At 39.6% G+C, this 16,386-nt stretch overlaps 1 protein-coding gene across 1 annotated transcript in view; it reads left to right on the top strand.

The window, feature by feature from the left end:
- The window catches only part of SFMBT1 (Scm like with four mbt domains 1), a 143,562-nt gene that overhangs the window by 91,667 nt on the left and 35,509 nt on the right, over window positions 1-16,386 (top strand). Inside the window, exons 4-11 of the mRNA XM_054978469.1 lie at window positions 1,257-1,497; window positions 1,833-1,921; window positions 2,940-3,186; window positions 4,563-4,660; window positions 6,720-6,821; window positions 12,291-12,441; window positions 13,096-13,178; window positions 14,930-15,056. Of these exons, the coding sequence (XP_054834444.1) occupies window positions 1,257-1,497; window positions 1,833-1,921; window positions 2,940-3,186; window positions 4,563-4,660; window positions 6,720-6,821; window positions 12,291-12,441; window positions 13,096-13,178; window positions 14,930-15,056 (1,138 nt within the window). The remainder of the gene's footprint in view (window positions 1-1,256; window positions 1,498-1,832; window positions 1,922-2,939; window positions 3,187-4,562; window positions 4,661-6,719; window positions 6,822-12,290; window positions 12,442-13,095; window positions 13,179-14,929; window positions 15,057-16,386) is intronic.

The raw sequence follows: 16,386 nt of genomic DNA, 5'->3' as shown, positions 1-16,386 counted from the left end.
CCATCTGTCTGTTCAGTCCTTATCAGGGCATCTAATTAGCTATTTGCTTTTTAAAACTTAAATATACTTTTCTGCACATCTTGCAAATCATATGTATATTCTAAAATGCCTACACTGTCTGTTAGAAACCCTCTTTCACGGCTCTACTGATATTCACACAATCCTCTAATTCATTATTAGAATGAGTGTGAGTTAGTAATGTTTTTCAGGTTTTTAAAGCTTACTATTTATGTTTTACACAAAGATAAAACTTTTTAAGTAGAAAACATTTATACTACTTCTACCTCTTCCCCACCCCCAAGCAAACAAATGTGGTTAAAATGGTCTGGTTACTTATGTACATATGGTTGATTGGCTTTGTTAATGTCATCTGAAAGTAGGTAATAAATAGTGTGATATCATTTCAAATAAATTCTTGTTGGCTTTTAGTAGCACAATCTTTTTAGATGCTTACAAATTGAATTTTGTGATCTGTTCTAGTATGCCTGGTATTGTAGACTGGGTACAGTTTTCTACACACAGTGGCCTCTTTTATGAGGAATGGAGCTGATTTTTTCCATGTTTTCCAGACTCCTCTGCTTTCTATAAACATCTGGGGGGGAAACTGAAGGGTTATTGTCATGGTCTGCTGCTGACTTCACTAGTTTTCCTAGCCATGGCTGTGTAATTGGTGGAGGCCAAAAAAATAATGGGCAGTGATCAGTTATGTTTGCTTTATTCTGGAATAATCTGCTATAAGGATATAGTAATCACATCTGTCTAGAAATAGGATTGAAACTGCTGGTTTCCCTCACTCTTTACTTTTGTCTTTTTCACTTTGACTTGGAAGCCATAGCCCATTATTATATGTTTTTTCTTCCACTCTACTATTTATATAATTCTCTTTTAGTTACCAGTTTATAAAAAAGTTTCTTTTGCATCTTCATTTGTTATCCTTCTGGATTCTCATTTAGTGCTTTCTGATAACGTTGCTTGAATTTGCTGACAGCAGCTCTTCTGAAGTAAACTCACTGGGTTCTTCTATTACCTTTGTTTCCTAACAACTGTATACAAAACTTGTGATCATTTTATCCCAAGATACCTCATTGTGAGTTGAGTTGACATTAACTGTAATTAGATCCAGAGACACTGATCCTTAGTTCATGTTCATCCTGTTTAAAACTAAAGTTGTTTATGATACATGTCTAGTATTTTAAGCATATATTGCTGTGCTGTCCAAAGATGCTCAGATTGTAACGAGAGTTCCCTTTTCATAGGTTGATACTAGCCTACAAAATGGCTTTGCACCTGGCATGAAACTGGAGGTTGCTGTCAAGCCAGACCCTGATACATACTGGGTAGCCACCATCATTACGACTTGTGGGCAGTTACTGCTACTACGGTATGATGGTTATGGAGAGGACCGCAAAGCTGACTTCTGGTGTGACATCATGACAGCTGACTTGCACCCAATTGGTTGGTGTGAGCAGAACAAGAAGGCTCTCAGAGTGCCTGAAGGTAAAAAGCCTACCTTAGGAATAAGAGAAGCCCATGAAACAACTTTTTGGTAAACCTTTTGATTGAATCTAAGCTTATTCAGAGTTCTTTCAGAATCTTTTATCTTCCATTCCTCATAAACCTCACTCATGATTCCACAAATGTCACTTTGCTGCAGTATCTGTATGTCTTCTGTCAGTTCCCAGCTGCTTTCCTGCGTTGAACGGTGCAGATATTACTAACTTGAATGGGGAACAGACACATGAGCTCTGCTATTGACCTTCTTAAGATAAATATACCTCATCCTTTTTTCTGCATCATTAGAATATAGCTGATTTTTTTCTTCTTTATTTTAGGCATCAAGGATAAAATTTCTAACCCAGAAGAATTTCTGCAGCAGACTCTGAAGGGAGCTTGTAGTGCCCCTGTCAACCTTCTAGAAGGGGTAAATGTTTTGCATAAACGGCTGGCAGCAGTAAAAAAAATCTTTGTTCATATTATACTTTACATTTGTCATTGCATAATGCAACACATAGAATTGGTATAAGAAATTAAGAAAATGCAACCTTTCTGCAGCAAAAAGATTGGGTTTTTTAAAAAAATGAAAGCCAAATATTCAGAGAAGTCAGTAGATTCTGGCAATAATTCATTATAATGTTGTTATGCTATAGTAATCTAGCAACTGCCAGTTTTTAAAAAGGCTTCCAGTGGAATGGGGTGGGGAAATAGCTGCTGGAGACTGAGGTAAGCCAATGTGGGAAGGACCCTCAGAAATACTCACTTTCGCATCTACTTTGACTGCATTCTTTCAAAAAAGTTCATGTCAAGCCAAGTTTGGAAAAAGATGGCAGCAAAGCAGGGGAAAATCTAGAAAGTAGATGATCAGGGGTGATGTTCCAGTTTTGGTGCAAAACTGTGTGGAAGCAATATCCTTATTTGCAGTAGGTTGCGGCAACAAAAAGATGGAAAGAAGGGAAATTTTAACCTTGATGTGAATTAATGCAAGATGTAACAGCTTACAAAGTACATATAATGCTCATGGGGATGGGTCCTTAAAAATTGTGGGGAAAATATTTTTTCCATTACAGACAAAATAGATTTAGATTTTTTATTTGTCTTGGCCCTTAATTGGGGAAAAGTTCCTTGAAAAGAAAACAAGGAGAGAGCTGAGGATTCTTAATGCAATGTGAATTACAGGTTACTTACCATCACTTTGGCTGAACTTCTTTTTACGCTTTTGAGCGGAAGCTACAGTATTGTGAATCATGAAAAAGAAAATGATTCCTTGCTACAAAGTATACCTTGCTGTAATTCCCACTGACCTGTTTTAACTGATCTAGTAGTAGTTATGGTAGAGGTTTGCATAGAATTCAGTAAGAAATATGGGGATGAATATTTGTCTTACTGTCTCTTGAGGCCTGGTGTATGGACACCTAGGATGTAACTTCTTTTTTTCTCTACAGCTCCACAGAGGGAAGAATCCCTTGGATTTAATTGCACCTGGTTCAAGACTAGAATGTCAGCACTTAAAGGATTCCCTAGGAGCTTGGATAGTCAATGTAGTAGAAAATATTGGTGGAAGGCTTAAACTGCGTTATGAAGGACTTGGAGATTTGGATCAGTATGACTTGTGGATGTTCTATTTGGATCCCTTTCTCCATCCTGTGGGTTGGGCAACTCAACAGGGTTACATCCTTGAACCTCCATTAGGTACAAAGCAACATTTTCAGCCAAATATTAGAATTGCAAGTTTTAAAGAGAGAAGTTTTATATTTTTAAATGCTTTTATACTAATTATTTTGCAAACCTTGCTAACAGGAGTTACTTGCTTGGAGCAAAAACAGATTTAACATGTAAATTTATCAAATTATGCCTTGCCTTAGAACTGAGGCATATTGACATCCAAATAAAGGATTTAAGGGATTATGTGTTTAGTGTGCTATAATGCAAAATCTTTCACTATGAGAAAAATGGTGAGCAGAGAAGCATTATTGTTTATTATTATTATAATTCATTAATAGTCTGCCTTTCTGACTGAGATCCAAGGCATATTAAGTAATGCAAGTGAATACAATATAATCAATAACTAGGATGTTTCAGTAACTAGGACATCACAGCAAGAATATAATATGGTCAGCAGTTTGAACATTCAATGAGAAATGGAATACAATAGGGTATGGTAGCCACAAACTTGAAAAGTAGCATGAAGGGCCCAAAACACATAGATTAAACTTTTCTGAATTAAAGCCAAAGTTCTCTGAACCATTAAAAGGTAACTTGTACTAGCCACTTCCTTGACTTTGTGTTGATGGTCCCCCCGCCCCTTTTGGAAGCCTTGAGTAGCAGTTTTATTATCTCAGTTGCAAGAATCCCTCAGTCCAGTCAAAACTTAATATATCTTCTGTCTTGGGGTTATGACACCCTTTCTTTGTAGGACACCAAATGAAATTCATGCAAGGCTTACTTAAGGTTCTACCTTTATACCACCACCATGAGAACTGAGGCAAATCAGTATACTTCATGCTCAGGATTGATCAGTTCTTTTGTTGTCCTATGAATAATTTGGAATACAGATTGACATGTTCTGAGAACACTTGGGACGTGTATACTCTTAAAGAAACAATCTGAAGCTTTACAGAAGCAGTGCACGTGAGATTCTTCATAAGGTTTCTTTACAGCAATTCTTTTTTGCTCATCGCAACCCTAACCCATTCTGAGCAACCAATATCTCAAAATTAGTTCTTAATTTTTCCTAAGCTTAAAAATATATTGAAGGTTTGAGCATAAGCACTGGCAAAAGGGAATCACAATGGAAAACACAATATGTCTGCAATTTAAAAGTTATCCAAAATGCAACTAGTGGAAATTGATGAGGAGGAAATTCACACCTTTAAGTCTTCTCATGCATAGAATAACTTTTAACATTGCTAACAATTTGCAGCCTATTGATTTAGCTGTGGTGTAAGAGTGTAATTAATTCACTTACTAAAGTGCTCTGCTTTCCATGTTAACGTGATAACCAGTTGATAGATTTGATCGTTTAGGGGCCTGCCTTCATTCACACAGATACCGTTCTTTCATTAAAGCTTTTAGGCACTTCAAGACTGAGGCAGAATGGCAGAAGATCCTAGCCACAGTAAAAGAGGAGGAAGAAGAATCTTTAGTGCCCACTGATTTATTTAAGGTATGACCCCTGGTGCTTCTCAATGGAGTATTTTGGGTGAGCGTTTACAACAAATTATACAGTTAAATAAATACAAAAAAGTAATAATTGAGTAATAAAAAATAATAACATTGAGTAATAATAAAGGTAATCATATAAGCTCATTTAATTGGCCATTTAGCCCACTAAATCTCAAAGGGTAACTACCTGAAATATACATTAAATAATATATTAATATCAGCAAAAAAGAAAAAAACATTAACTGTGCCGCCTACTCACCAAACTCTAGACCAACTTACAACACTTTCAAAAGATGCCTTGCCTGTAAGAAAGTATTGGAACCACCAAGAATGCTTTTCTTTCATACTTTTACAATATAATTCTAAGTGGGGTTACATCTTTCCAAGTCCATTGAAGTCAGTGGGCTTAAAAGGGTGTAACTCTGGTTAGGATTGCACTGTTAGTGTCCTGTTAGGTTCACTCTTGGTGAATCTAATAGATTGTTCTGAGACACAGGAGATGGTAGCCTAACTATAAATCCCCAGTATACATTACTATACTGTAATGTAGGGAAGGGCAGGCTTTATATTTCTAGGAAAGACTGAGAAATTACTGGTCACAAAATGGCAGGTTGGTGGGTGGAGCTAGTCACAAAATGGTGACTTGTACAAAAAGTACAGCACGTCAGAGCAAGTCTGCATGATTCTGGTAGGGAAGCCTTTCCTCTTCTGTTTTCCCAAAACAAACCACCACCACCACCACCACCACCACCACAAATTGTAACTTGCTGGGATAAAGTGTACAGATAAAGTGTACAGTAGGGATAAAGTGTACAGTTAACTCTCTTACATTTTCAATGAAAGAGACAAATAGCAGCTTTGATGCAGGGGGGAATAGTCTATAGCATGCTCTTTCCCCATCCTTAGCAAAGATGCTTTTGCAAATGGGAAAGGATACTGGAGCTATCATTTCCCCACCTAGAACAAAGGTGTGCATATGTGTGTGTATTCCTCCTATGCACCAAAGAGAAAGATGAGAGAAGGTGCTGTGGTAGCTTTAAAGGGAGGGATAAGAAACTGGTTATAGAAGCACTGGAGGAATTGCAGAGAGCTACTTTTAGAGTGATTGACCTTCTGCCCACCACTGCTTTAAAGAATTGTTTCTTAACTTTTACCAAGAATGGGGCCAGTACCGAATCTGTGGCATGAATATAATGTGTTTTCCATTAACCCATATTTTGTCATAAGTTGCTCTCCACATTCTGAAGTTTCTAGATAGTTATTAGGGGAAGCCCTATGAGAATGGAATTTAAGCAGGAGACAGAATCACAAAGGAAGGTTGACTGCAATGGCACTACACTTGTAATTTCAGTGCTAGAGATTTAGAGCTCATCAGTTTTTGTCCATCTTCAAATGCCTGGAGTTTCTTCCTGGATTTGGAAAAAAATACTAAATTGTCTTTCCTGGAGGAAGACAAACGTTTTGAGGGGCTTCTATTGTCCTTATTGTACTTTAGATGAGAAAATTTCTAGATAAATTATTCTACATAAAAAAGCATGGTATTCATTCCAGTTCCACTGAAATGAAAACAGAATATCATTCCCAGTTTATTAAGAAAATAAATCCTGTCAGTGATTTGCTGACAGTGTAATCCTAAACAGAATGACACACTTTTAAGCCCACTGACATAAATGGGGAGTAGTTTAAATATTCCTAGATTACTAGTCAATCTCTTATTGTACTATTAAATGATAATACCATGCTGTTGTTGTTGTACCAGTGGAAGATACATTGAGCAGAGATTTTTTTTATTATGAACAACTTTCATTGAAAAGAGGAATAAACTTTAGGTAATTAGGCTTGCCAACTGGCCTGGAGAAAAAAATGTCCTGCCCCTTTAATAGACACTTAATGGGATGTTATTTACCAGGTGATGTTAAGTATCTCCATGCCCTGAATCATTTCCAATTGGTCAATTCCCCCCATTAAATCTTTATTAAAGGGGCAGTACATTTTTTTATCCAGGCTATTGACAGCCATATAGTAAACATCAGGACTAATTAATACTTTGTCATTTGTAGGACAAACCTGTTGTTGGCATCCACTCATTCTCTGTGAACATGAAGCTAGAGGCTATTGACCCAGAAGCACCTTTTATCATCGCACCTGCTACTGTTACAAAGGTACTAGTAGGGATGAGTCGTACTCAATCTAGGAACAGAGAGGAAGTGTAGAAATTATAGAAGTGTGACAAAGGGAGACCTGAGAAGGGAAGGTTACCATAATCAAGGTGAGGGATGGCTAGAGCAAGAATTTGCACTGAGGAGGCAGAGGAAAAGGGTAGTACTTTTGCTATGATATAAAGATAAAAACTACTTTACTTGGTGGCAGACTGAATATGGGGAACAAGAGAGAGAGAAACATCTCAAATAAAGCTGGATCTATTATCTTGTTCTCCAGGTTGGGTGGTGGAAATGTCAATGGAGTATGTGGGGGAAGGGAAGACGAGGAATTCAATCTTGAATACATTGAATTTGAAGGCCACCTGCAGTGTTACTGGCAGTAGTGGGAGTCAACGCCCTACCACAAGCTCTCTCCAAGATCAATATACTTTTTATAAACTGTTTAATGTAAAGTGCTCTGTGCTCTTATTGTGCAATGCAAACAAGTTAATAAATATCACATTTCAATATAGTTTACAGAAATAGTTACAACCAAATCACAAAGTTACAATCCTCTTATATATGTCACTTGTCACAATAACATTCAAATAAATATGCAACCATAAACATGTAAGTAATATCAATTTCTAAGAAGTCCGGTAATTCTTTCAAAGTGCAGTCTTTTGAACTACAGTTCCCTTCAATATGGTGCTTGTTAATTTCAAACAGTTCCAACACACATTTTGCTAATTGCACTTGCCAGTGATTTCCTTCTCTTGAGAGTTGCTGGATTAAACAAACAGAGCTTCGTTGCTTTAAATTTCCTCTTCCAGCCCTCTCTCCCGGGGCAGGGGTGGGGGGGGGGAGGGATGCAAAATCTGCCTGACAAACTGCTAGCTTTTTGGGGATTTTCACCTGTGCCCACACGCAAGCTTTTTCAAGGACAATTAACTGCAAAAACAGGCTCTTAGCCTGTTACAAAGTTTTTACTCACAGTACAGAGTTCACATTCTCTAATGACTGGACAAATTGTCTTCCTTTTCAAACTGTTGCTACTGCCACAAAATGGAGGTGTCTACCAGCAATACATATATACACACATTTAAAGGGGCCATGCCATTCAATTATACTTATCTTTTTACTGTGCCCTTTTCACACTACTTACCTGCTCCTGGAATGTTGTGAAATATCACGCAAAAAATGCAGAAGATAGTGTCTTCTTGCGAGAGTTTTGCACGATGTTGCGCAAAACTCTCGCGAGAAGACGCTGTCTTCCACGGTTTTTGCGCTACGTTACGTGATGTTCCGGAAGCAGGTATGTAGTGTGAAAAGGGCCCTGGTTGCTGTTTGTAAATTTGCCAATTCCATGTTATCCAGTATAACAAGAGAGGTCCCATTCCTGATTCAGCCCCTCTGGTGCTAATGCTAATCCACCACATTTCATGCCTTGGTAACTGTCTTGGTGGTATCCTTCACTCTCTGTCCCTTACTACTTCCAATATCATAAATCTTAAGTCTTTCTCTGTATGTTTACACTGTGAAAAGTGTGCAGTCAAGGGTGCCTCCTCTACTTTTCTTCTTACCTTGGATTGATGTTCTTGGATTCTTATCCTGACCACTGTATTCGTGCTGCCTATATAAATCAAGTCACAGGGGCATTTAATTAAATAAACCACCCCTGGTGTGCTGCACGTGAAGAATGCCTTCAGTGTCACTACTATTCTCCCTTGTTCTAAAGTGATAGTATTGCCAGTGAGTGTCAAACTGCATACACTGCAGTGCCCACACTCATGGTGACCTCTTGGGAGTTCTCTCTGCATTTTCTCTGTTCTCATATCTGAATGTACTAGTCTGTCTCTTAAACTTCTGGTCTTTCTGTAACCTATCCTGGGAGGGCTCTGACATCCAGGTAAATGTGAAATTAAGTGCCAATGTCATTTTACAATCTGAGAGATTTTAGAAGCCATATGGGTGTAATCCAATGACCAGTGAATTACTGACTCAACTTTTTTCTCTTTTACCATCAATAATTCCCTTCTATTTACTTCAGTGGCTCTCCACCTTGCTCTCTCAATTATGTCCAGCGGATATCCCCTCACTTGAAAGTTTTTGATTAAAGTCCTGCTCTCTTCTGTAAAGTCCATTTCAGACGTGGCATTCCTGCGGATCCACAGGAATTGGCCATATGGGATATTCTTTTTGAGATGTTTAGGATGGTGGGATGTATAGTGAAGTAAAGAATTTCGGTCAGTTGCTTTTCTGTATGGGCAGACTGCTAATTGCTGCTCAGTGCATATATTAACTTGTTTGCATTGCACAATAAGAGCACAGAACACTTTACATTAAATAGTTTATAAAGTAAAAACCTAGAACAAGTTTATGAAAGTATATTGACCTTGGAGAGAGCTTGTGGTAGGGTGTCGGAGAACAGTTACTCTCTCTTTAAGAAGCCTCTTTTGTTTTGTAAACAAGTAGTGGGAGTCAAACCAGCAGAGTACTGGCTTGGAACCTAGCCACTTAATCACTATGCTACAGCATGAGCTAAAGCTAGGTGTCTTTAGCATACATACCATAGTAAAAGCTGTGGGATTTGATGAAGTCATCTAAAGATGAAGTGTGGAGAAAAAATAAGAGGGCCAAGATCTCGGGGAGATCCCAGTAGAGAGAGAGAACCATAGGAAAAACCTCTCCTTGTGGAAATACTGAGATAAGGTTAGTATGGTAGTCAGCTCATCAAGTTGAGATGGCAGGGAAGTAAAGGATTAGAAGAGGAAGAAGGGAGAGCTAGAGGAGCAGGAAACTGTGGTGGTGAGAATGATTTTCAGTTTTTATCATTGAAGAAGGAGGCAGAATTTTAAGCAAGAAAGCAAGAGCGGGAAAGGATTCTGGTAGACCTTAATGGTTATCAGAGGTGGAGAAGGGGCACTGAGGATTCCTAGAGTTGGTGTGGGTTGAGGTGGTGTTGTAGTGTTTCTAAACCAGATATAAAGTGGGTAAGGAGGAGGAGAGGATGACATATCAGCTCTTTTTTCTGTGCTCCAGTTTCTTCTTTTGTACAAGAGCATGAACAGAGATAACTATAGAGGAAATGAGAAAGATTTGGGGATCAGCAGTGTGGGAGATAGAGCAAGTGAGTTGAGACTTAGAGCCAAACTATACAAGATGCCAGACACATGTTATTCATGTGTCAGGTCCTGCAATGTTCCCTAGGTAGTGTAATCTTACAAAGAACAGCTGCTTGATGGGATTCTCCGCCAGGGGAAGAGCAATGGGATTCTCTCTTTTGCAAAAAGACTTGGCTCGGATTTTCCTCTGGAAGCTCGGGATGGGGTGGGGAGACATAACAAGAGGCAGGAAATCCAGGGTGGCTGTTTGAGAGAGAGAATCCCGGCCCCACTGCTCTTCTTCCCGGTGGAGAATTACACTGCAGATTCTCTCTCTCTCTCTCTCTCTCTCTCTCTCTCCCTCTCTCTCTCTTTTGAAAAAAAGCCGCCCTGGATTCCTTGTCTCCTGTTACATCCCCATTTCCCCCTCCCCCGATCCCAAGCTCCTGGAGGAAAACCTGAGTCAAGGCTTTTTGCCAGAGAGTGAATCCCTCCCATCACTCTTCCCCTGGTGGCAAATTGCATTGAGCAGCTGTTCTTTGTAAGACTACACTACCCAGGGAACCTTGTGGGACCCAACACAGGCCTGGGTGTCTCGTGTAGTTTCCCTCTTAAAGCAGGGATGATTTGAAGACAAATGCCTCAGAGTCTCAAGAAGTGTCAAGAAAGAAGAGGGCACCATTCACCATAATTTAAATTGTATCCAAATATCTTTTCCTCTTTTAAAAAATAAAAATAACTGTCATCTAACTTCTCTGTAAATATCATCATGATTGTATGTGCGGAAGAAATGTACAGTTCTTACATCATTTTCTTGGCAATAAACCACTGTAGCAGCTAGGAATTCTGTAGTCAATAATGTTAATCCATTCTGGTTGCCTAGCCAAAGCTCTATTTTATCTGGTCTCTTCTTTCTTTGTCTTATTTCTTCTGCAATATTATTGTTTTGACATAAAATAACGTATCTGTTATTTTATCTGTCAGATTTTTTCTGATTTTCTGCCTCTATCTTTTTGAACTTTCCTTCTCCATCGTGAAGAAGGTAATTCATTTCTGGCCTCAGGCCAATCAACCCCAGCAGTTAATTGTTATAATTGTCTTGATTTCTGAAAGGAAAAGGTACAGTTGTTGTAGTGGGAATCCATGGAATTATTAATATGTGTCATGTAAAAATTTAGTGTAGTGTGCCTACTCTTTATTTTTGCATAATTAGGTTTTGTCTAGTCATAGGGAAAATTTTTACTTTGATAGAAATTTATTTTAATTGTGCATTTTTATAGTCAATTTTGTAGTAAGAGTTTGACTCTAGAAATCTTTTTGCTGGTTCCTAATTTTTTATTCAGCATAACCTTTTAAGGTTCTCAGTGGTTTGACATGTCCTTATCTTTTGTCCTTGATTCATTGATCCAGTCCGGCCTCTTTATTCTTCTTCACTCCTCTTCTGGATAAGCCTAAGATCTCTTGTGCCATCAAGCATTCTTTTTCACTTTCTCTCTCCAAGCTCCTGGAATGTACCTCCTGAACATGCCACTATTCTTTCCCTTTTTCCTCTCCTATGAAGTGTTTAAATTTTTCCACTGTTCTTGCCTCTCATTTTTTCTTACTTTAATTTTTCATTTGTTTTTAAAACTTAATTATATTTGATAATCCTGTGTTTTTACTGTCTTGAATATCACATTGTTCATACATTTTGCTTGCCTTTAGTTTTTGTTTTTTACTTCTTTTGTCTTCTGTCTATATTTAGAATGTAAAATGGTTTTGACCTCTTGACTTCCCTTTTTTAAAATGAAAAATATGTTTCAAGTGCTGAGTGTTGGGCACAAAGAACTGCACAATGAATTCCACCACCCTTCCAAGTATTTCAGCATATGTTTTAACAGCATCTCGCATCCCTCATAGCAACATGTTTTAGAAAGCGACTAGAGTTTCAACAGAAGACTGTAGTATGGCATGGAGTCCACCTGTAGTTGTTGTTTTAAGTCAAAAATCCAGTTGTACAAACTCAAGACTTTGAGAGGAGTGTTTTGGATTCTGGGGCAATAAATAAAAACTTTAGCAAACTTAGAGTTGAACCTAGAGAGAACCATCAGTGGAAGGAGCTGATGATCATGGATTTTTCTGTGTTCCCATCCCCTGCAAGATGGGACCAAATAGTCTGTTCTGCCTCTTCCATCTGCACAACAATTTCCCCCCTTCTCTCGACCTATATATTATTTGTCCACACAGATCCTGGGATCCTGGGAATAAACTTTCAGAAAAGATTACTGGAGTAGGGTGAGATCCAAGAACCTAGTTTCTGTGAGTCGCTCGATCAGATCCCCAGTATAGCAAATTTATCTTGCTCCTATATAAAACTGTCTAGATCATCTCTCTTTTTTTCTTGCAGGTATTCAATGATAAATATTTTATGATAGAAATAGATGATTTGCGACCTGATTGTACCACAAGCCAGTCTTACATCTGTCATGTCAACAGTGCTGGTATTTTTCCTGTGCAATGGAGTTTAAAGAATGGGTTGCATCTCAGTCCTCCACCTGGTATGTACCTGCAGTCTTTCTGTACTCATATTAGCAGATCTCATTTAAATTATCCACTTTATACATAAAAATGCTATATCCTGTAAGATAAATCTCTGTCTTGCTTGCCCTGTTGCAGATACTATCCAACCCGTATTAAATCGCTAGACTGTATAATAGTATTTTTCCTAGTACGTATAAAATTGTGTACATAGTACACATAGACCATATAAAACCATTGTAACCCTCTCCAAATAATGCATACCAGGGGGTGACAATGAGAGTAGAGTGAAAGCAGGAATAGTTAGTTTGGCCCAACCCATATGAAATTGCCAGAATGTGAATGTGGCACCCACAAATATATATGGTGTATGTGCATACATTCCATCCCCATTATGAGGAACATTTGAAAAAAATAGTGTTCCCATGCAAAAGGACCGAGACTGAGTAAATATGGATTATATGCACATGGGTTCTACGGGGAGGGGGCAGAACCAGTATGCTTGCTTCTTCCTCCTCTTGCAATCGTTCTTTTTACCCTACATGTATCATCTGAAGTGCTTTTGTGTAGTGTGTTTGGATTTTAAGTAAAAACCTAGTTTGAAAATAAAGGTGTTAAGATGTCTTGAGGACTTAAGCTACACTTCAAGAATAATTTTGCTTGTTTGTTCATAGGCTACCCTGGGCAAGACTTTGACTGGGCAGACTATCTCAAGCAGTGTGGAGCTGAGGCTGCTCCCCAGAGCTGTTTTCCCTTGGTGAGCATTCAGCATGTGATGGTTGTTTCTACTGTAGTTGTTTTTTTCCCTGAAAGTGACATAATTTTTTGACTCAGTTATTATTCTAGGGTTCTGTATATTGTCTTCTCATCTTTTTTTATATTGTGATTTATGACTTTCCCTCTTTGGTTTTCATTTCAATTGCAGCCTTGTCCAGTGTGCTATTGAAGCAATCAGCTGGGGGAAAAAAGACTGTAAAACTGTTGATGATACAGTTGGTGAAAACTCAGTTTCCTTTGCCCCTCCATAAATTAAAAAATGCCTTTTCCTTCTTAAATATAATTTTGTACTAAATCACTGGTGAATTCATATATGTATGTATATGTGCCATCAAGTCGCAGTCGACTTGTAGTGACCCCAACAAGGGACTTTCAATGCAAAGGAGAAGCAGAGGTGGTTTGCTGTTGCCTTCCTCTGCAGAGTCTTTCTTGGTAGTCTCCCATCCAAGTTCCAACCCTGTTTAGTTTCTAAGGCATGATAAGACTGAGATATACCATGCCACCTTTCCTCTCAGTGTGTTCACATGCCCTCATGAAATATCTTCCTTCTTGTAGCTTCAGCAGTGGAAGAAGCAGAAGAGAAAGGGTGACTGAGGAATGGACAAGTCAATCGTCCTTCCTTCCCTCCCTATAGCATGGAAGTGGGACTGGCTCCATCTTGGCCAGACTGCTCTGCTCATTGGTGGCAGCGTCTTGCATTTGGTACTCTCCCCTCCAAAAACCAGCCCAAAGCAATGAGGAGGAAGACAGGAGCACAGCTGCCCAGAGGGAGAGAGGCATTCTACTGGAGGTGACACAAAGTAATGCCAGAGAAGCCTGAAAGACCCGCTGCCAGGCACAAGTGACTATAGGAGAGCAGGGATCACTCGCAAGAGTTATAGGCAAGAGTCAAGCTGCATAGAGGGAAAACTTGGGGAGACCTATCTATCCTCAGGGATTGGTGCCTCGGTTACTTTATTATTGTCATTAAAGAGCAGTTGTGCTACTGAAAATAAATAACCAAGATGAAAAAAGCATGTACAGGTGGCTGGATTATATGCAGCAAACAGCTAACTAATGAGCTGTTAGATTGGAAGACCTGGAACCGATGTAAATGCTTATTGAAGGCAGCATTCCTAAATCCATTTTCTAAGAAATCTATTGAATCAAATGGGACCTATACTTCACTATACATACTCACCCCAGAGGAGGAACACAGTGAGACTGTCATGGGGAATCTTTATTTATTTATTTAATTCTAAAATAGCATCAAGGCAGGAATGTAGACTGAGAGCTCTTGCCTTCAGCGATTTTAATTGTAAAGCTTGGAGCTTTATACATAGAAAACTTTTTTTTTTAGCTTGAAGGTTATCTGTGAGAAATAGGCTGTCTTTACACCTATAGCATGTTATGCTATATTATGCCATCTTATACATGGTGTATCCCTTTGTCTATTTTTTATTTTAAATACTATGATCTTTAAATTTTCATCCACAGTATCTCATGCAACCTGTTGAAAATGTGTCTATTTTTTCAAAGTCATATGGTAGCATAGTTGAAATTCTCTTCTAGATCACACTTCTTGATAGGTGCTGTTATTGAAATTTAGATATTAATCTTTAATTATTCTGTAAGTACCCTATTAGAACATAACACTGAAGTCATCCTGACCAATTTTTGAAGTAGCGTTTGAGTCAGCTGCTCATAAAAGCACATTTTCTGCCTAAAGTTCTCCCGTTTTGCTTCTTGTAGCTAAATTCCGACCATGGTTTTAAGGAGAACATGAAACTGGAAGCTGTAAATTCACAAGATCCAGAAGAAATTTGTGTTGCTACTGTTACAAAGGTGAAGGATTCCTATCTCTGGCTACAGCTAGAAAGTAAGTTGTTATAGGAGGACAAACATTTTACATTCGGCTTGCCTTCCCTTAGTGACATGTAAACACGACTGCCTTGTTTGTCATAAATCATCACCTGTAAAGTGCATGTCCTGAAATATGTGTAAAATTGAATATGAATTAACACATGTGCTTAGACTCCATTTGCTATCAACAGTGTTGGTAAAATCCATACAAAAGACAATTGAATATTTGAACTCTGCCATATACCTGTCTATGTTCTATTTGTGGGGTCCTGTCATACTACTTAGAGCTGATTCCAGTGTTGCAGTTTGCTGACCAGCGTTGAGGGGCGGCGGAGGGGAGGAGAACACAGCGACGGAACAAAAACCACAGACACCATGGGTGGAGTTAAAGGAAGACCACAGCTTTGTTGATTACAGTAATAAGAGCATTGGCGACACATAGGGATCGGATCCCAACATCAGCTGACCTGCCTGCCTGCCAATGACTCCAGCCCCCACAGATACCTGCTGTGGGGGGGAACCCAGGAGTGGCAGTTTGAGGGGTATCACGTGGATGCACACCCCTGAGTGTCCCCCTGCCACCTGGGAGTGAGTCTGCCCTGGCAGCCCCACGAGCTGGGTCTGCCCGCATGACTCACTCCCAAGATCCCTTATGGGAATCCCCTAAAATTGGGGAGACGGAGCAGGCAGGCCCCATCTCCCCCCAGAAAGATCGGATCCCAATGTAACACTGCCACAAGAGCCACAAAATGGCTCCCGCCAAATCTCCTAACACTAGCCAATCCAGTTGGCCGTCGCAAATGTTCTGCAGCCAAATGTCTTGTTCCCAGCTGGACAGGTGCACACCATCGGGGCGAAACAATGCCTCAATTCGAAAGGAAATGTCTGAGTGCATAATCAGCGAGCCTCCTGCCGCTCGGATATAGTGTCCCATTGCCCTGGCAAGTCTCTGTCTGACCCCCATCCACCTTCTCTGGGCACAGTGCCCCACGACAACAGCACCTCCGGAGCACAGGAAATACATTTTAGGAAAGAGTCCTTTCAATTGATCCAGGTCCGCCATCATGGAGTGCGTTAAATCTGGTCCCTCACGTTTGCCCAAGTTGTTCTCCCCAAGCTGGATGACAAATTCATCGGGGGGCCCAGTTGGTGAACATGGCAGAGGACAATCGGGCACAACGAATCCCACAGCATTCCCCGCATGCCGATCCAAGTGATTCTGATGCGGTCATCAAGGCCAAGATGCCTGCCCCAAACAGACGCCACCGCGTAGACCCCAGCCCAGTGGACGATGCTGTGCCTGCAGATCCAAACTTCTTTATGCTGACCTGCCAGAACCGAACAGT

This window comes from Eublepharis macularius, chromosome 4 (genome assembly GCF_028583425.1).
Source record: "Eublepharis macularius isolate TG4126 chromosome 4, MPM_Emac_v1.0, whole genome shotgun sequence".
Classification (NCBI taxonomy): domain Eukaryota; kingdom Metazoa; phylum Chordata; class Lepidosauria; order Squamata; family Eublepharidae; genus Eublepharis; species Eublepharis macularius.
This window is presented reverse-complemented; position numbering and strand designations above follow the sequence as displayed.